Source organism: Gymnoscopelus braueri (assembly GCF_963280865.1).
Source record: "Gymnoscopelus braueri genome assembly, chromosome: 21".
NCBI classification, from domain to species: Eukaryota; Metazoa; Chordata; class Actinopteri; order Myctophiformes; family Myctophidae; genus Gymnoscopelus; species Gymnoscopelus braueri.
Window position 1 is genome coordinate 20,951,354 of NC_137623.1, and position 20,526 is coordinate 20,971,879.

Genomic DNA, 20,526 nt, shown 5'->3' on the forward strand with positions numbered 1-20,526 from the left:
CATTTGGCTATTTGGCCGTACCTTGCACTTGCGCGTGAAAATATTCCAGTGGAACGCCATGGTGTCCCGTGTAGCGACCAAAACACCACTACCGATACCAGTATCGTAAAAGCTGCCGATACTGTCTAAAATGCTGGTATCGGCGAGTCAGTGTATGCCATTCTCATACCATGTAATTAATCTACAACGATATGTCATTTACAGTCATACATTATTTTGTATTTTTAATGCCTCAGTTGTTGATGCACTACTGTTTTATATACATTTATACATTTTGTATTTATTCCTAGATAAGTGGTTCTCAAAGTATTTAATCTCAAGGACCCCCATATAACTCTGAGAGTGTACGGGTCCATTTGGTTCCATTTGTACACTCCCAGAGTTACAGACCTGTGAGGGTCCATTTGGAACCCCCTCAAGGAACCCAGAATGTCCCTGGACCCCACTTTGAGTCTGTCCCTCTTTTCCTCTGCACACACGTCATGCGAAGTCCGGCCATTCAGATTTCAACCACTAGGGGTCTGGCAGTACCAGGTCTCCTGGTTCCCTTGTTTAACATTACACACTGTTATCATGATCGCCGGTACTCTGTATCGACCGATACGCAAGTTATGGATATTGGAATCGGTATCGGGAAGGAAAATAGGTATCGGTACATCTCTAGTGGACGGCATCTCTATCTCAGTATTAACCACTTTCAACCTGGCGTCCCTATTTTGGGGTCCCTCGGTTTCTGGTGATGCCAACCTCCTGGTGGTCCCCAAGACAAAGCGACTGATGGAGCTGATAATGGAGCTGATAAGGGTCGTAAATCCTGCTCTATGTTAATTGAAACTATTTGTAGCTAAACAGCTGAAAACCCCAGTGTAAAAAGGATGAGACGAAATCAAAGACAGACACAGGCTGGTTCTCAAATTAAAAAGTTGACATTGTATTAAGAGAAAGAATCAATACACGAGGCACCGTACAGCAAAATATCTCTCTCTGACTAATCAGTCAATGATCACAATAGTTATACACAAATGAAGTTGTTATCAGCTCTGACGATGACATCTGGCCGCGAGGAGCCTCGCTCGTAGGTTGAGAGAGGAGATGGCAAGCTGATGGTGTGACAGTTTATCTTGGACAAACAGCGTCCAAATGTCTCAAACAACACGTTGACTTCGGCTCTGACCGGCGTCGCTGGGTGTTGTTGCTTTGTCATAGATGGTCAAGTTAACTCCAATGAGCTGTTATTGTATTCCTCCAGAGATAATTAGTGACCTCGGAGGGCCTGCGCTCTGTACGGCTCAAAACACATGACGTCTCTAGAGGAAAGGAGAGAACTGATACTAGGATTTAGTTCCGTACAACCTCAAACTTAATAAAATCATAAAATTGGTAGGCAAGGTCACACAGATACAGCAAAGCCCTGACTCGTGCGTGAAACATGTCAGTTTGACAGTGAGAAGATATGCTAGGAGCTAAGCTGAGTTAGACTAAAATATGATACTAGACAAGTGATTATTATGAAAATATCTATCAGCAACGAACCTGGAGTGAGGGAGAACCTAGTGAACAGCAACCCCCCCCCCCCCCCCATCCAAGGCCAGCTGGCCACACAATATGTACCCCGACCCCTGACTGAATGGGTATAAGGAAATGGCCGCAGTCAGTGTGAGGCTGAGCATGTGTGTGTGTGTTTCACATTAGAAGGTCTTTCTCTTTGCATGTTGGTCAGAAATCAGGCTGATATTGAACAGATGTGGGTTTGGAACAGAGTGAGGCTCCCTGGCTCAGCTGGGGAGTTCTCACAGAGATGGAACTTTTTTCAGGGGGCGCCAAAAAAATAGCTTGAATTAATTAATGGATCTTTTTTCGGTGCCCATCCTTTTTCTATGCTGGAGGTTCATGATAGGAATTTAGAGAGAGACAGATGGAGAGAGGGAGAGAGTCTGTGATTTAAAGACCCACTCCCCCCAAAATTGTATTTTTGAAGCATACCCGTCTCCAAAAAACATTAAAATAGAGTTTTACAACTACAATCGGATCTGTGGATATTCTGCATTACCCACATTTTGGAGGATCAAAACTATGCATAATTCATAGGATATGGAATACTAAATGAACGGCAGTAGAGCAAAGAGCAAAATGTACTGTAAAAAGCTTTAGGGAGAAAAATAGTGGAGAAAAATAAATGTACATTTATTTGAACAGAGATAATTTTATTTCTGCAAATTTAAACCACACCATGGGATATATGTGGACAAGGACTTTAATATGATTCATCAGTTGGATAGTTTGGTACGTTATGACCCTGTACCGCCTTCTGTAGCATAATCCCCCATAACTAAACTCACATTCATCTCCTTCCCAGTCTGCAGCCTCTCTCTCTCTCTCTCTCTCTCTGTGTGTGTCTCTCTATCTCATCACATTTGTCTCTCTCCAGGTGTCATTCAGGATGGACAGGCAACCGTTGCCACTTGAGGGAGAAGCCCTCTCTCGCTACCACGCTAGCACCGCAACCAGAAGACACGCGGCGAGGTAATAAAGACAAGTACCCTTTCCTGCACTATAAACCTGTCCTCGTGGAATTATTTACCGTACAGTGCTGTATGTGTGCACCCTGCCAATGCCTCTGCAGTTCCACCACTCAGATGTTTTTACTTAAATAAAATATTACGATATCACAATGTGGAAATATTCTGTTACAAGTAAAGGTCCGGTATTCAAAATCTTACTCGCTACCGTAAAAGGACAAAAGTATTGGCAGCAAAATGTACTTAAAGTACATATACTGTAGTAGAAGTTAAAAAATATATATATTTCAAAATGTGTGAAATTATTTCAGAAATAGCCGATCTACAAGCTCACAACGCGTCGCGATGTGACGTGTTGTGAACTTGTGAGCTTGTATAGAATATGGATTTTGTGTTAATAATAAAGCAAAGTAACTAGTAACTAAAGCTGTCAAATAATTGTAGTGGAGTAAAAAAATACAATGTTTTTGCCTCTGATATGTAGTGGAGTAGAAGGGGTGTGGTTAAGCACAGTACTTTACTAAACGTACTTTCCACCACTGAGTGCCACGTACAGTACCTGCCTGTGGGGTCTAACTAACCGTGTGCCTCTTGTTCAGATGCGGTGTATGTTGGGATAGCCATCAGTCTGGGCCTGCTGATTGTTGGAGTTGCCATCTGTGTTCTGCTCTTGTACACCAAAAAACACTTACTGTAAGTTTCATTATGATGATGATGAAAGATTATACATCAGCTATTGTGATCATAATAATTACAGTGATGATGTCGTCAGTACTGGTGATTTAAAGGAGTAGTTCGCCCCAAACATTACTTATTTTCTATCAATTACACACCCCATGAAGTCTTGGAATTCATGGAGATTAGTTTTTTTTTTGTCGCATTCCTAAGCCAATAATTAGATGACTGGGTCATCTGTCTGTAGGAGACTCAAACAGACTCCTGCCGGTCATCAAATTATTGGCTTAGGAATGCGACAAAAGCAAACAAATCTCCATGAATTCCAAGGCTTCATGGGGTGTGTAATTGATAGAAAATAAGTAATTTCTTGGGTGAACTACTCCTTTAAATAACAATTGTGATAAGGACAATGGTCATGATAATGTTGATGATGAAATAAACGTATGTTTGTACAGTAATGTATAAATAATATATACAGAACATATGTTTGTATAAATAATATATACGTATATATGTATAAATAATATATACGCATGTATGTATAAATAATATATACGTATGTATGTATAAATAATATATACAGGTGTGTATATATACATGTATTTATACACGTACACACACATCTTATGGCTCCACAGAAAGTCTGATCCGATGAACTACGGGGTGATGGATGACTCAGGTTTTGACTGGAGTAAAGAGGTCAGTTACAGCAAACCCGTCGTCGCATCAATCTCCCGTGGCCTGCCGTTCAGACACAAATGCGTTTTAATATTCTCCACCGTACCAAATCTCATTAGGCTAGCATTCACCACAGATATATTCTTATAGGATTTTCCACCGAGCCTTTCGGCCACATAACAGTTTGTATTTAATATTATTGATTTTCTTGCCCATTGGGCATGTTGGCCACAAGCGTCTGTTTATATTGCGATTCTGTCCGTGTGTATGTGTGCCCCTTACCATCAGTCATTTGGAGCTCTGTCTGTGTTGGTGTGTATGTGTGCCCCTTACAAATCAGTTATTTGGAGCTCTGTCCGTGTTTATTGTTTATTAGGATCCCCATTAGCTTTTGCCATGACAAGTCTTCCTGGGGTCCGACACAGAAAAACATTTTAACAGAGACATTCATTACATCAACTTTACAATCACTAATCACTCTAAATCTAAATAAAAATAGAAAATAAAATCAAATGCAATCAAGTAGTACAATCAAAACTAAATCACTAGAAAAGATTAGTACAGGCTTGTTTGCATCAGCTGTTCTTTTAACTTTTTCTTAAAGGTGAATTTTGTGTCTGTATTAATTATGTACTTAGGCAATGAGTTCCATCCTATTACAGCTCTATAGATAGTAGAAGATTTGAGAAGATTTGTTCTTGGTTTAAGTGTTATGGGTATGTTAATCTCTTATGTATCCTACCTGGTCAAAGAAATACTGCAGTTTTTGGTCAGTTAAAACATTTCTGAAAAAGGTGAGAGTGCGTGAATGTAATCTATTCTCAACAGTAAGCCATTATATATTTCTGTGCATTTCTACTACATGTGTCTGCTTGGAGCACTGGAGAGCTAATCTGGCAGCTTTGTTTTGAGCTGTTTGCAATTTCTGTATGTCTTTCATCGTAGCGGATGACCAAATAACTGGGCAGTACTCAAGGTGTGACAAGACTAAAGCTTGAGTTACTACTTTCAGAGTATTTCATGTAATATACTTGGAACATTTCCTGGTTATAGCGATGCTCCTTCCCATTGTAGTTACTATATTATCAATTTGCTTTGTCCGATTTAGTTTAGGATCTAATACAATTCCAAGTAGTTTAGCCTCCTTCAGCTGTTCCACTGGCTTCCCGGCATGTGATAGGCACAATTGAGGATCACTGTCCAATATATGTCTAGATCCAAACACCATGCATTTGGTTTTAGCAATGTTCAGTGCTAATTTGTTCTCGCCGACCCAATCCGCTACTGATTTAATTTCAGCATTGAGTATATCATTTAACTCACCTACTGTAGATGCTGTACTGTACATGGTTGAGTCATCCGTGTGCATAACCACACTAGATTTATTCAATGCCAAAGGTTAGGTTAGTGAATATCGAAAATAAAAGATGACCTAAGGAACTTCCTTGAGGAACCCTGCACTGTCATTTGGAGCTCTGTCCGTGTTGGTGTGTATGTGTGCCCCTTACAAATCAGTCATTTGGAGCTCTGTCCGTGATGGCGTGTATGTGTGCCCCTTACAAATCAGTCATTTGGAGCTCTGTCCGTGTTGGTGTGTATGTGTGCCCCTTACAAATCAGTCATTTGGAGCTCTGTCCGTGTTGGTGTGTATGTTTGCCCCTTACCATCAGTCATTTGGAGCTCTGTCCGTGTTGGTGTGTATGTTTGCCCCTTACCATCAGTCATGTGGAGCTCTCAGCGGCAGTACGAGATCATAGAGATGGAACCCAGCAGGGGAGCAGTACAGATTCCATCACAGCAATTTCACGTTTTTCTTCGAAATGTGCTTCCATCTGTCTCTGTTATCTTTGTGCTGGTGTGTGCACGCCACAGTGCACGAGCTTGCGTCTTATGTTTCTTTTTAATGCTGTACTGTGATCCAGTACAGCATTAAAAAGAAACATAAGACGCATTGAGATGTTGAGAGCCACCAGCGTGGTCATGTCAAATACTGTATCTGTATTTGTCCAGAATTGTTAAAATTCTGAAAATACTTAAAAACTGTTAAAATGTAACATTTAAACATTGGAGCATAAATGCACACACAGAAATATCCTCGGTGTAAAAACGGACCCAAACTAAATTCATTTTATCGTCATTCTGTGCTTATAATGTGTGTATCCGCTAATCATTCTCTGTACCAGCACACGTGAAAGGCAATGCTTGCATAATGTGTGCCGGTGATTAGCATGCTGCCATAAATAGAGATTCATAGGCATGAGGACGTATTACCCACACAGCAAAGAGCAAGGTTATAGACTGTGCATCTGATTACTCCAGCCTTGGAACAGATTACCATCAGCTGATTAAAACCACTCCTTAAGGTTGGAGGTGTAATTATGGAGTCAACGTAGGGTGATCTTCGAATTTAATCGTGTTTCCGTTTCATGCATGTCTATGTTTAACCCATTCAAACCCGGGAACGCATCTCTGTCATTTTGGATTTCTTTGGCTATTCAAAAATAGCAGATATACAAGCTCATAGCGTGGCACCGAGTGCCGCGCTACGAGCTTGTAGATCTGCTATTTTTTTTTTTATCGTGGAAAATCTTTAATGTATATATTTTTTTAAAGCAAACATTTGTAACTCAAATCTTTGCTTCTGGGGATTCTACAAATGTCTTCTAAATCCTAACAGTTTTCTGAAAAACGTATGTTTCTATATCAGTGGTTCTCAAACTTTTTATGTCAAGGACCACCCAAAATGATGTATTTGTCCGCGGACCCCCCCTCCCATCTAAAAATATTTTGTGCCAGGGACCCCCAGAAGCAAAGATTTGAGTTAAAAATGTATACATTCAAAGATTTGCCACTATGAGCTTGTATATCTGCTATCTTTGAATAGCCGAAGAAATCTAAAATGACAGAGACGCGTTCCCGGATTGAATGGTTTAAGACCACATTCGTCATATAGCCAGGACCGGGGTCGCCACACTGACTCACTTAGCTTTCTCCCCCCTTCCACCACCCCCTCCTCCTCCTTCTTCCAGCTCCCATCGCTGGATGCTAGGCCCAGCACTTGCCCTCGTGTTAACCCCAGTGGGAGCGCTGGTCCTGGGCTCTCCATCAGTGTCTACCCCTGGAGGAGGGAAGTGGAGGTACGGTATAGTCTCGTCCTCAGCCTCGTGACCTCAAGCTCTAATTATCTGTCCAGATGTCAATGATGTGACGTATATATCTTGTTGTGTGTGCCTGTGTGTTTCTATGTCTGTCTGTGGATGTATGTGCTTCTCTGTGCCTGTGTATATGTATACGGTACTGTGCAGTGGTGGAAAAACTACTCACCTTTTTTACTTAAGTAAAAGTATCAATACTGTAGAACTACTCTGTTACAAGTAAAAGTCCGGAATTCAAAATTTACTTGAGTAAAAGTACTAGGTATTGGTATCAAAATGTACTAAAAGTAGAAAATACTCATTATGCAGAATGTCCCATTTCACAAGTTTTCAAATGTTAAAATGTATGCAAATCTTTTGAAAATAGCAGATCTGCAAGCTCACAATGATGCGACGCATTGTGAGTTTGTAGATAGGCTATTTTCAAATGGCCGAAATGTATATAGGGCTGAAGTGGTTAATGCATGTTTTGTAATAATAATAAAAATAAAAACTGGTAACTAAAGTAAAAGTATAATATTTGCCTATGAGATGTAGTGGAGTAGAAGTAAAAGTACAGAAAATTGGAAATACTCCAAAATTGTACTTAATTACAGTACTAAATGTACTTAGTTACTTTACACCACTGACGTTTGTGTTTGTGTGTGTGTGTGTGTGTGTTGTCCGTCTACACCAGGGCCCCGGCTGGAGGGGCGCCAAGTTGTCCTTCGCCAACCCTTTGTATCGACACTCCCCTGATGCTAATGGCCCTGACTGCAACGGCACAGAAGCTTAAAAACAATGGACTCACCATCCGCCGCAGTAAACCTGGGTCAGGCAGCGGCGCTTGCAATTACTTTTGCAGGTTTGTTTTTTTTAGCCCACTCAGCTGTCAGTTGGGAAGGTTGTGCGATAAAGTTAGGCTTTGCAGATGTCCCTTTATTTCCATATCGTCGCTGTCGGGTGGGAAAAAAACCTTGTACTGTATCTCTAAAACTGTTACTTAGATCCAGTGAAGTTATTGTTTAGTCACAAGCTCTTGTTAACCCTTTACAAACCTATGTTTCTATATCAGTGGTGCTCAAACTTTTTCATGTCAAGGACCCGCAAAATGATATGTATTTGGCCACGGACCCCCATCTCAAAATATGTTGTTCCAGGGACCCCCAGAAGCAAAGATTTGAGTTTAAAATGTTCGCTTTAAAAGAATATAAATATATTAATTTGCGCACATTTTCTCGATTCTTCAAAAATAGCAGATCTACAAGCTCGTAGCGCGGCACTCGGTGCCACGCTATGAGCTTGTATATATGCTATTTTTTAATAGCCAAAGTGTAAAATAATGCTTTTTAGCTCAGATCAAAAAGTGACACAGATGCGTCCCAGGTCTTAATGGGTTAATACTTTTCATTGGTTTAGTATTTATAAAACCGACGGATAGAAAAAAAGAAAAAAATAGCAGATCTACAAGCTCACAATGTGTCGCACCGCAACGCGTTGTGAGCTTGTAGATCGGCTATTTTTGCTGCTTTGCGTGACACAGTAGTATGACAAAGTGGGGCATTAATTTATGAAAAAAAACATTTGAAATATGGAGATACAAGGTTTCTGCCTAACAGCAACGACATGTGGAAAACAACACCCTGCCTCTGCTGGTGAAAGGAGGCACTCATTTCAATTTAAACGAGATCCTCTGAGGACAAAGATGCCCCAGAATACCAACTTTAGAAATAATCCATTTTAATTTCACAAGTGCAAATAAAACCAGTTTGCCCGCTGGTTTATTTGCACTTTGTGAAAATTAAAATGCTTTTGAGTGTCAGTGTTTCTGGCTGCTTTGTCCGTGGGTGGGATGCTTTGTGATTTTGCATTCTCCTCGCTGAACAAAGGGGCCCATTAATGTCACAGTTAAACTGCAGTTATGCTGTTATAAATTTTGGTCACAGGCCTTTTCAGCCAACGTCTCATTAGAAAGGTCGTTATCGGTGCGCTTTGATGCCACCTTCACACGGGTGATTTACAAGACCACACAGTACTGATACATGTGTATTAGTAGGCTACTGGACAGCTTTTAGTGCTGCTAAGATTGCGGACATCGTTAATGTTCTGTTCCATCAGAATTTGCTCAAAGATGTCAGATTGAAAAGACCATATCATCAGTGGTCTGGCATGTTTAGCCCATTGACTGAGACGATATATTTGACATTACTGTGGTTTGCCTCTGGTTTCCATTCATTTTCAGTGTGGTATGAACATTTACTTGCACAGACTTGAAACTTGCTTGAGATAAGTTATCCAACACACTAAATATCATTTTGGATATTCTCGCTCAAGGGTGCTTTATCGTTGCATTTTGAAGCAGGGATTGGCTTGAAAAGTCTAGCTGCAAATATTTCCTCGAGAAAGGTTGATGAACGGAATCCAAACAACTTTAATCACATAGTCATATTAAGCCGACAAGAAAATGGAAAAAAACACGAATTCTAAAAATAAAGCCATTAACAGGAAATGGTCTATGTTTATTATGTGCAATATACTGTATGGCCAAAGTTGTGAATAGACACTGACGACATGTGTATTTGCTAATAAAATGATACAGATAAGAAACAGCATTGTGTGTGATATGTACTTTATCTAGAGTGCTGAGGCTTGGCCAGGATATTGTCAGGGTTACTGATAGGGAGGAACAGGAACACAGATCGTGTGCAATACAAAGGATGTATTAATAAGGCAGTATAGGTACAAAGCTTAGGGATTGGTGAGGCAGGCATGGGTCAAAACCATGGAAACAGTCCAACATGGGCAGAAATGTCCAAATAGGGAGCAGGCAGATATTCAAAGTCCAACTAGAAAAAGTGCTCCTCGGAGCACAGGTCTCTGCCAGGTCAGGTACTGTAGGTTATTGTGGGCCAGCAATGTTCGAAGTTTGCGTGATGTTTGGACAAAATCTGTAGGAGTAATATAAAAAAATGTGTTAAGCAAAAGTCTGCCTCCTGGTGGCGCTATAACAGTACAATGTGAAAAGGGTGTCATGTGTTCCTCGGCCTATTGAGAATGTGCGTGCAAAGTTTCACAGACGCTGCGTTTATGATTTGAGGCATTTTGTTCAAAACAAGCCACTCTTGCAAACTTTGGAAGCCAATCTTAGCCAATCAGGATGGAATATAAAAAATCTGAAAGACCCGTTTGGTTTAATAACTATAGAGATACTGTGTACTGATTTGTGTGATGATTTGCGTAATCTGTTATACAAATTTATTTTTGCAAAAATCTGCCTCCTGTTGGCACTATAACAGGCCAATCTGAAAGATTCGGGGCAGAGGTTCTGCTCTGGCATCCAGGGAGTGTGTGTGCACAGTTTTGCTGCAATCGGGCCAACGTTGCTGGAGATTAGCTGTTCACAGGCGGACACACACACGGACAGGGTGCAAAACATAGTCTCGACCATGCCTTTGGCCTGGCGTAGACAATTACAGGCAATAAGAGCCAAACCAGGAAGACGGTCCAATACAGGAAGAAGAATCCAAACAGGCAAAGCCTCTGTCGAGCAGGCAGAAACTGGTTCCAGAGAAGAGAACAGGTGACCAGAACTGATATGGAACTCAGGCAAACAGAAACACGTAAATGGAATACAGACGCTAGAAATACCTGACACACAAGATAACATTGCTTTTACAATCTGCATTGGTGGACAAAGTACACAACCTTATTACATGAGTCTAAGTATAGATACTTCTGGTCAAATATTACACCACTGCAACTGAAATTTACTCAGTCAAATTGTTACATGGCCATGTTAGGATCCAAGGAATCCCAAAAATAAATACTTAAATATTCAAAAGTACATTTTCTTATTAATATCAATGCATGATTGCATTATTGTTTTCACAACATATTTAAATATATACATTGTTTACAAATAAGCTACATCGAGAGTCTGTAGTACTTCTCCTGCCTGCCTGTAAGCTCCCCAGCTGGGAGCAGCTGCTTGATTGATCCGCAGCTGCTGCCGGTGTGTATTCAGTATTAAGACAGCTTGGACTGAGTTGAATGTTCACAGATATTAAGACTCAACTAATTAGTTTTTTTGTTTGGGTAGGCATACAGCATGTTGTCACATTTAAAAAAGTATATCTTGGTGTTAATCTAACGTCGGCTTGTACCAGTAAACTTGTACCAGTAAACTGCCATGTCTGCAATTGGTTAGTTCTGGTACATCCCATAGGTCGGTGGGACAGAAGCATTGTAATAGGGTAGACTGGCAGGACGCTTATCCCATAATTTGCAATCATAAATGAGAGTTGCTGATTGAAAATAATTTCAGAATTGTTTTTCGACCTGTTGGACTACTAGTAAAACATTTGGAATGCCCTGACACCATCCCTTAAAAAATGTGGATCACTGGCTTCTTTCAAAACAGGCCTGAAAAAACATCTTATCAGGAGACGACAAGGGGAGGTAAACGCATTTTTCAATTTATTTTTGAAGGAGAAGGTGTCATTCACTGCCGAAATGTTTTGCTTTTTCCCCTTTGTTTTGTATTTGTTGTTGATATGTATTATTGTGTTATTTTTTATGCTACTGTATGTTGATGAATTGAATACATAGGACCGCAATGGAAACAAGTCCCCAGGACTTTTTTGTGTTATCCTTTTAGCCTAATGTTTAACTGTACCTCATGCTGTTTACATTTATGACTAATAAAGTATTCAATCAATCAAATCAAAGTAGTAGGCGAGAATAGCTGCTGACACACACACACACACACACACACACACACACACACACACACACACACACACACACACACACACACACACACGGCCAAACATGATCTCGTGGAGGAATATCATGTTTGCTGTCTACAAAAAAGACAGCAAACATGTCTTTGTCTACAAAAAGACAGTTGAGGCTCAAATAGCTGCTGACATACTACTATCAAGGAGTTAACAGTAATACTGTTTGTCAGGTTAAATGTGCTTCTGTGCAAATATAAAGCATAGAATAAACAGCACGGCTATAGAAACTTTACGATCAAAGAGAATGAAGATAAAACTAGAAAAAGTGCTCCTCGGAGCACAGGTCTCCGCCAGGTCAGGTAGGTTATTGTGGCCTCCTGGTGGCGCTATAATAGGCCAATGTGAAAAGGTGGCATTTCTTCCTCGGCCTAGTGGGAATGTGCGTGCATTCATGATTTGAGGCATTTTGTTGCAAAAATGTGTATTGCTAAAGTAGACCTGCTATAACAGGGCAATGTGAAAAGGGTGGCATTTCTTCCGCGGCCTAGTGGGAATGTGCGTGCAAATTTTCACGGAAATCGAACGCTGCGTTCATAATTTGAGACATTTTGTTGAAAACGGACCAATACTGCAAACTTTGGAAGCCAACCTTAGCCAATCAGGATGGAATATGAAATATCGGACATATGCGTCTTGATCACATGACTATAGAGATACTGTGTACCGATTTGCGTGATGTTTGGATAAAATCTGTAGGAGTAATATCCAAAAATGGGTTTTGCACAAATCGGCCTCCTGGTGGCGCTATAACAGGCCCATGTGAAAAGTTTGGGGCAGAGGTTCTGAATTGGCATCCAGGGAATGTGTGTGCACAGTTTCGCAGCGACCGGGCCGGAGATTAGCTTGTAACACACGGACAGGACGGACGGATGGACACACGGACGGACGGACAGGGGGCAAAACATACTCTCTCGCCATGCCTTTCGGCCTGGCGGAGACAATAAACATAGGGCCGTCAGCAAGGGGGTAGTGGAGGGTACAGTATGTTGTTGTTACATTGGCCTTTACTATACTCAATTCTAAAGTGCACATCAATGAGGTTTATAAATGATGCGAAGCCTGTGTAGCTGGTCCAGGCAAATGACTCAAGGCAGCGCGCCAAGCCCTGGTCAGGTGACCAGTTACAGTACATACACTCTTCGCCTGCAGGCTATATAAACTTCCCTGCTTACCTGATCAATCCTCACTTTTCCTTGCTGCTCACTGTGCTGCTGCCTCTCTGCTGTTCGTTGCCTCGCTGTGTCTGCTGCTGCCCACCGCCTCCACCTGTAGGCTCTGTTTCTATATTACCCTTTGGGGTCTTAATTTATTGCCTGTAATTCTATTTGGCATATCGCTTAATTGAAATGTTCATGCTTACAGGGAATGAATAGAGACAGAGCCCTGAAACCAAATTCTTCTATGCTCAAATTTATCAATAAAAATCTGATTCTAATTCAATGCAAGAGTTGTCTGACTGAAATACAAATGTTTCAATACTTACTTTCGCTACATATTGATTCTGAATAATTGTCGCACTATATCAGCCTAGACTAGAGGCAAAACTCTGACAGCGACTCTGACAAATCTCAGACTGAGCAGTAGTAATTTACTAGCCTGACACTCAGCCTGAATTTTCATTTTGTTTCACTCCATTATTCAGTCTGAAAGCCCTCTCAATGCAGCCGATTTCTGAGATAGGGGGGTGACCAACGTTTTTTTTTTCAAAGACTCTTTGGCGATTGGTTCATACTGGATTATCCCGATCCCGATTCGTCGTACAGATTTTCAACCGAGAAACACCCGCCTTCGACAGCGTCACCAGACCCTGAATGCGAGGCAAACGATTCAGGGGGTGGAGCCAGGCTAGTAATTTACCAAAATGCTCAGCATCCTTGAAAGTTCCATACCCAACCCAAACAGGTGTAGCCTGTAACCACCGTCACAGCCCAGCTCAATGGCTGTGACAAAGTAGGGAGACACCACAAGCTGGCTGCTGAGAAAAGTAATTTATTGGTCCAAAAAACACAAGTCAACCAATAAAATGTGTAAAAACAGTACATCAATAATGATCTGAAGAACTTCTCTGACAGTTTGAAAGTCTGAGAAACACCATTGAATGAAGTGAAATTCCTTGCCTTACATCAATTGCTAAAATGTGTTTTTGTGGTTTTCATTTATATCGAACTACTTCATTGTGTTACCTAATATGCTGTAATTGACTGCTTCTTACACAGTTTATTATTATTTTATTAACGCCAACTCAGTATATCAGTGTATCAATTAGTATATGCCCATGTATAGGCATGCCCATGTATGGACATAACGGTTGGATCAGCGGTTCTGGACAACTAGATCTCTATGTATGACGGTTCTGGACAACCGCACTCCCTCGAGTCCTCGCTGATGCACCCGCTGATTTTGAAAATGGTCTGTCCCATATTATATGGTCGTATTGGCCGTTCTGGATAACAGGATCTCCATTGTATGCCTACATAAGGCCAATGTTTGCAAAACACATTTTGTTATATTGTTGTCTCCGCCAGGCCGAAAGGCATGGCGAGAGAGTATGTTTTACCCCCTGTCCGTCCGTCCGTCCGTCCGTCCTGTCCGTCCGTTAGCAGCTAATCTCCGGAACTGTTGGCCCGGTCGCTGCGAAACTGTGCACAAACACTCCCTGGATACCAACTCTGCCCCAAATTTTTCACATGGGCCTGTTATAGTGCCGCCAGGAGGCCGATTTGTGCAAAACCAATTTTTTTATATTACTCCTACAGATTTTATCCAAACGTCATGCAAATCGGTACACAGTACCTCTATAGTCATGTGATCAACACGGATCTGTCCGATTTTCCATATTCTATCCTCATTGCCTAAGCTTGCCTTCCAAAGTTTGCAGGATTGGTCCGTTTTAAACAAAATGCTTCAAATCATAAACGCAGCTTGCGATTTCCATGAAATTTCACACGCACATTCCCACTAGGCCGAGGAAGAAATGCCACCCTTTTCACATTGGCCTGTTATAGCGCCACCAGCAGGTCTAGTTTAGCATAACACATTTTTGGAACAAAATGCCTCAAATCATGAATACAGTGTCCGATTGCCGTGAAAGGCCTAACAATGAATGGCACCCTTTTCACATTGGCCTATTATAGTGCCACCAGGAGGCCACAATAACGTACCTGACCTGGCGGAGACCTGTGCTCCGAGGAGCACTTTTTCTAGTTCCTACTGGTTTTGTCCCAACAAATCGGTACACAATATCTCTAATGGTCATGTGATCAAGACATATCTGTCAGATTTGTCATATTCCATTCTGATAAGTTATACGATCCGCCTCCAGAATTAGATTCACACATCTCTCTTTTACCAATGATAAATGTGACTCAGGTGGCAAAAAGCCAAAATAACCTCATTGAGGAACTTCTACTAACTTCAGCTTGTGCTAGCCAGCTATCGTGCAAAGCAAACTATGCCTATATTTCTCAATTGCAATGAAGTGTGTATAACTAATCCTGTTTCATTTTCACATGCTTGAAAAAGCAATGGAAGCACTTCAGCAACCCACCATTAAGCTGCAACCTATTGTAGCTACATCTCCTTCAGCACTGATGCACAAGGTTTTGTGTGCATGCTCACATGCTGTTGCAAAACGTAGGAGACTTTTAAATAATAGTACTGTGAAAAGAATGGACATGATGCCACGTCATCATTCATATGTTTAGACCTACCGACAGACTGTACATATATTATTTCATATTTTAATAATATCTTTAACACCCAAAATCCAAAACTGAACTTTTGGGCCCAGACGATTAGGGGGCGAATTGAATTTCCCACTGGTGATCAATACATGTTGTATGTCTTATTTTATCTCATCTCATCTCAGCTCATCTTACACTTGTGAGAAATAAACTCAGATTTATTTCTTTATTCATAGGAGTTGCAAGAACAAAACGTTTTAATATTTTTTTCAGCAGTGGAAATGGGCTTTCATATTTAGTCTGTGATTCTTGCATGGCTCATAGAGCTATATGGCTGCCTTTTCTACCAATTTATTGTTCAGTGCTCTGAGCCTCATTTGCTCCTGTTTCGTCTTCCACTCCATTAGCCAGAAATCCTCTGGTGAAACGGCCCTAATCCACCAAGTGTCTCTTTTCATCAGTATGAATATATTTTCATTCATTCATCATTATGGAAAAACGAATGTGATTATGTCAGACAAAAATGATGAAAATGATTTTGATATTAAAGATATTGACAATGATGATGATGATGGTGACTTTTTACAACTTGCTAAGGCATCAACTTCAAGGACATCTCTTCTCTGTCTCTCTGTCGCTCTCTGGCTAAACTATAAACACAGACTCAGCTGTTTCACAGCCTCTGCACCGATGTTTGCTTGTCTCACCCTTGACACTTGACCCCAACGACACAACAATCAATGTCTGGCACATGAGCCTCTCTGTCTCTAGTGTGTGTGTGTGTGTGTGTGTGTGTGTGTGTGTGTGTGTGTGTGTGTGTGTGACATGCACACACACACACACACACACACACACACACACACACACACACACACACACACACACACACACACACACACACACACACACACACACACACACACACACACACACACACACAGCCACGTTTCCAATGCCTTGCCTACTTTGTTCTCTCTCACATGATGGTCTGCTGACTGATAACGTGCAGGCATCGGTGCTTCCCCCCTCCCCCCCTCCCCCCCTCAACCTTTTACCCCCTTTCTGTTTTTGTCCCAAGGGAGAATGGTGCATCTTTCTGGTAGTTTCATTATTCACCTATTCATGACGGATGAATAGCATGCAGGTCGACTGGTATAAGCCTGTAGCAACAACAGCACACATTGGCCATTGTCCTCTCCCTGTTGACAGCTCTCCATAAAGCAATGCTTTAACGTCAGCTTTTTTTCCCCCACACCAGTGCGACAATTGTTTTTCAAATTTTGTCGGCTATAGAGCATGGTCAATCTAATGGCTTTGATTACTCTTCGCTGTGCACAGTGTCGCACACTGAAAATAGCTGATCTGCCCGCTCACAACACATCGCAGCGTGATGCATTGTGAGCTTGTAGATCAGTTTTTTTTTCAAAAAAAATCCAAAAATATTTATATAAATAATTGTTTGACATTTGAAAACCGCAAAAAAGGGTATGAAATTAGTATATAATTCAATATTCAAATGATTTTTGACACACAATCAAATGCTGATTCACCAGGAGCCTGGATGTCTTGCTTCCAGGCTTACAATATTTTTTATAAATATTTTCAGAAATTTCGATGGGAAAAAAATGAATGGGCTTTCCATCTGTGGAACCACAAAATGGCCGCCACTGCTATGCCCTATAATTGGCACCGTTAACTTAACTATTCAGCCGTATGGGCTTCCTGGGTGTTAGTCCACCCTGGGTTGTCAACCTGCTGTCACCATATATTCAGGCCAATTTCCCTCCTCTGTGTCCATCAGGGTTCACCGGGGTCAGCCTTGCAAGTCAAGTCAAGGAGAAATCCACTCTTCTCCCCTGGTAATAATATATTGTACCTTAAAATGAGTCTCTCTCTCTCTCTCTCTCTCTGGGTGAGTGCAAGAAATGTAATGGTCCATCTCCGAATCCTGTTCTGCCCAGGGGGAAGCTCAGGCTGTTTTTCACTCTATAGTGTCTTCCATTTTCCAGGACAAAAACATGCCATAATGTAGGTGTTGTGTCGAAGGTTGGAGTGAATGAGAGAGCTCCAGGGCTGCTTTTGATTGGCGCTCTCACATCTTGAATCGTGTGGGAGGAACATGAAAGGTTTTTTGGTTCCTTTTATGTGGACTTTAACGGCCGTACAGGAGAGCTTCATTATATCTTGAAAGAAATCTGTGTTGGTTTGTGTGCCGCATCTAACCAATTAGTGTGTCCTGAATATTGAACCGTGCCACACTACACTGCCTTCCCTCGTTTTCTCTTGAAGCTTTATTAACTTTTTTAAAACAGACAGAGACGCCGGTCTATAATAATTAAGCACAGGTCAGTTAAAAATATGTTTTAATGTTTATTATTTACTGTTTGATCTATGGGGCACAGACATTAGGCCTGACAGAATGACTGAATGGAGGGAAATTACTTTTGCTGGGAAGTTTATATTGCTAGAAATACGATTAATTGCTCTTGTATGATTGATAAGAGGAGAAGAGGAAGAATTATGGATGCGGTAAGAGACGACATGCAGGTGGCAGGAGTCACCGAGGAAGACGCAGACAATAGAACCAGATGGAAATTGATGATCCGCTGTGCGGTGGGAATTAGCCGAAAGAAGAAGAAGAAGCTCTTGTATGATTGATCCATTTCTGGACACGGCTTAAGTTGTGCAGTTCAGCATTTTGGGCTTTGGACAGAAGTGTCCACCAAGGGTGGCTGTAGATGAATGGGTAGAGAGGCCACCTGGGAATCGGAAGGTCTGACCTGCCAAGTGTATAGCATATTCCCTGAGCAACACTTACACCCACCCCAACCGACCACCACCCACAATGGCTGCACATCTGAGCAACCATTAGCTGAGTGAAGCTGTAAAAGCAATTTCCCATTTGCCCGGTGACCAGAAAATACTCCCTTTCCAAATGACACGTTCATTCCAAAAGCCAGTTTAACGGAAAACAACAACACATCAAAAGCCTGATAACCTGTGTTTTCTGGCTGTCATCTATGCAGTGCCACTTCGCTTTCACGCGCAGCTTTGTAGAGCAGCATGACTTTTCCAAGTTGAGCCTATAAAGTTTCCACTGAAGCAGACAGAACGATAGAAGTCTACTTTCAGTCCTGGCTAATAGTCCCTGTTGTGAGACGGAAAGGCAGGCAGCCCCATAATGGAAAGAAAGAGACAGAGTCGATCTTGTTCTCTGCTCTTTGTGGCTAACCGTTATTAACGTGTATTACTGGATCTACCGTGGTAGCAGTACACTCAATGCCACACGGTCCCTGCATGCGTTCGCCTTTTATTAAGTAGCCAAGCATCATAAATGCTGCGGTGAAATGCAATGCTGCGACTCAACAAGTATAGGGCCCTGATTCCAAGACAATAAGCAGACCTCGGAAAATTAACACTTGCCACTATACCCTTCAGACCCAAGGGCCTTCGTGTTGCTGAAAGCCTCCTGTTTCATCTTACGGCTATCGTTGTAAATGTCGGAGGACGGGAGGGTGTTGAAGGTCACCGTCAGGAGGTGGAGTTTGGTCTGGTCTCCTCTCCACTCTCCAGCCAAGCAAAAGTTCATGGAACGTGTGACTGAGCTTACTTTCATTAGAGGAAAGAGGAAAGAGGCAATAGGGAAGGATTTTAAAATGGCTTTTAGGCATTACAGAACAGTACGATTGTTCTGTTCAGCTTATTTGAATAAATTAAGAACAAGATTGGGGTTTGTCTCCACCAGAGAGAGAGAGAGAGAGAGAGAGAGTGAGAAAGACATGTGATGTGAGAGACAAAAGTTTCAAAGGAGGGAGTTAAGAGATAGTAGAATGTAAGGTTTAGCAAAGATGCATAAATAAACAGATTAACAGCTTATTCATAATTCATTGTACGACCATGTTGCTCACCAAAAACAACCAGCGCTTTGACCACTGACCACTGTCTACAGTATGTTCACTCAGCCCTATGTTCCCTCAAAACTTAAAGGGATACTTCACTCTCGGGCCGGGGACACATTTAAAAAAAATATTAAAAATAAATGAAAAAAGTTATGGAAAATTCATGGCCCCCTCACGCATTAGTAGGACACTCTAATGCGTGAGGGGGCCATGAATTTTCCATTACTTTTTTCATTTATTTTTAATATTTTTTTTAAATGTGTCCCCGGCCCTAAAGTGAAGTATCCCTTTAACACTAACCCCAAGCCTATAACCCTAAACTAAGGGAACATAGGGTTGAGGGAACCGAGCAAGACCCCATCTCACCTTTGACTTTAACTCTTTAACCCTGTGATCCTTATTTTTGGCATGTCATTATAGATGAAAACGTTCAAAGGAATTTCAAAACATTGCCATAAATTTGAAAGATTGAAAAATTATCCATTTTCTAAAGTAGCGGTAAGAGCAGATCTAGAAGCTCACGCCGTGAGCTTGTAGTTTGGCTATTTTTGCTGTTCGTCATGATGAAGTGGTGAACTACTTGAAAGGTGATTTATAAACAGCAGAGAAGGAAAGGCGGTTCTGGATGGGTAAGTGTGTGTTTGACAGAGGGGGCGGGAGAGAGTTGAGGAGAAGGAATGTTTTTTGGACACTGGCTCTGACTCAGCCTGGGAAGACTCATTGTTAGGGGACTAAATTGCTAATCTAATTTATTTGCATCCAGGCTTCTTGAGTGGATTCGCTACAGCAAGTTTGACTCCGGTCCATTTGAGAAGGCAGATGAGCTATAAAACCTAATTTACAGTATATTTCGGCGAGTGACATGGTCATGTGACAAAGTACAAATTAGGCTTTAGTCAGCAGTTATTTGTTTGTGTATTGTCATAACAATGCCTGCCATAGACAACTTTTAAAGGGAAGTGAAAGAATACACATCCTCACAATGACCACATTAATTTGTTTCCTGACTAAAGAGTTATAGACTCTAAACCAGTGTTTCTTGTCCTAGAAACCTAGCAAGGAACCTAGCAAGGAAGGTACCCGCAATACAGCCTTTTGCCATCAGGACGACGGTACACAGTGCCGCAGTTGCAAGC

At 41.5% G+C, this 20,526-nt stretch overlaps 1 protein-coding gene across 1 annotated transcript in view; it reads left to right on the plus strand.

Moving 5' to 3' along the window:
* Nucleotides 1-7,812, plus strand: part of malrd1 (MAM and LDL receptor class A domain containing 1) — a gene marked incomplete at its 5' end in the record, with an annotated part of 88,531 nt that extends 80,719 nt beyond the window's left edge. The window contains 5 exons of the mRNA XM_080417440.1: nt 2,429-2,523; nt 3,119-3,212; nt 3,836-3,896; nt 6,905-7,012; nt 7,707-7,812. Of these exons, the coding sequence (XP_080273566.1) occupies nt 2,429-2,523; nt 3,119-3,212; nt 3,836-3,896; nt 6,905-7,012; nt 7,707-7,805 (457 nt within the window). The 3' untranslated portion in view covers nt 7,806-7,812. The remainder of the gene's footprint in view (nt 1-2,428; nt 2,524-3,118; nt 3,213-3,835; nt 3,897-6,904; nt 7,013-7,706) is intronic.
* Nucleotides 7,813-20,526: the final 12,714 nt, after the last annotated feature.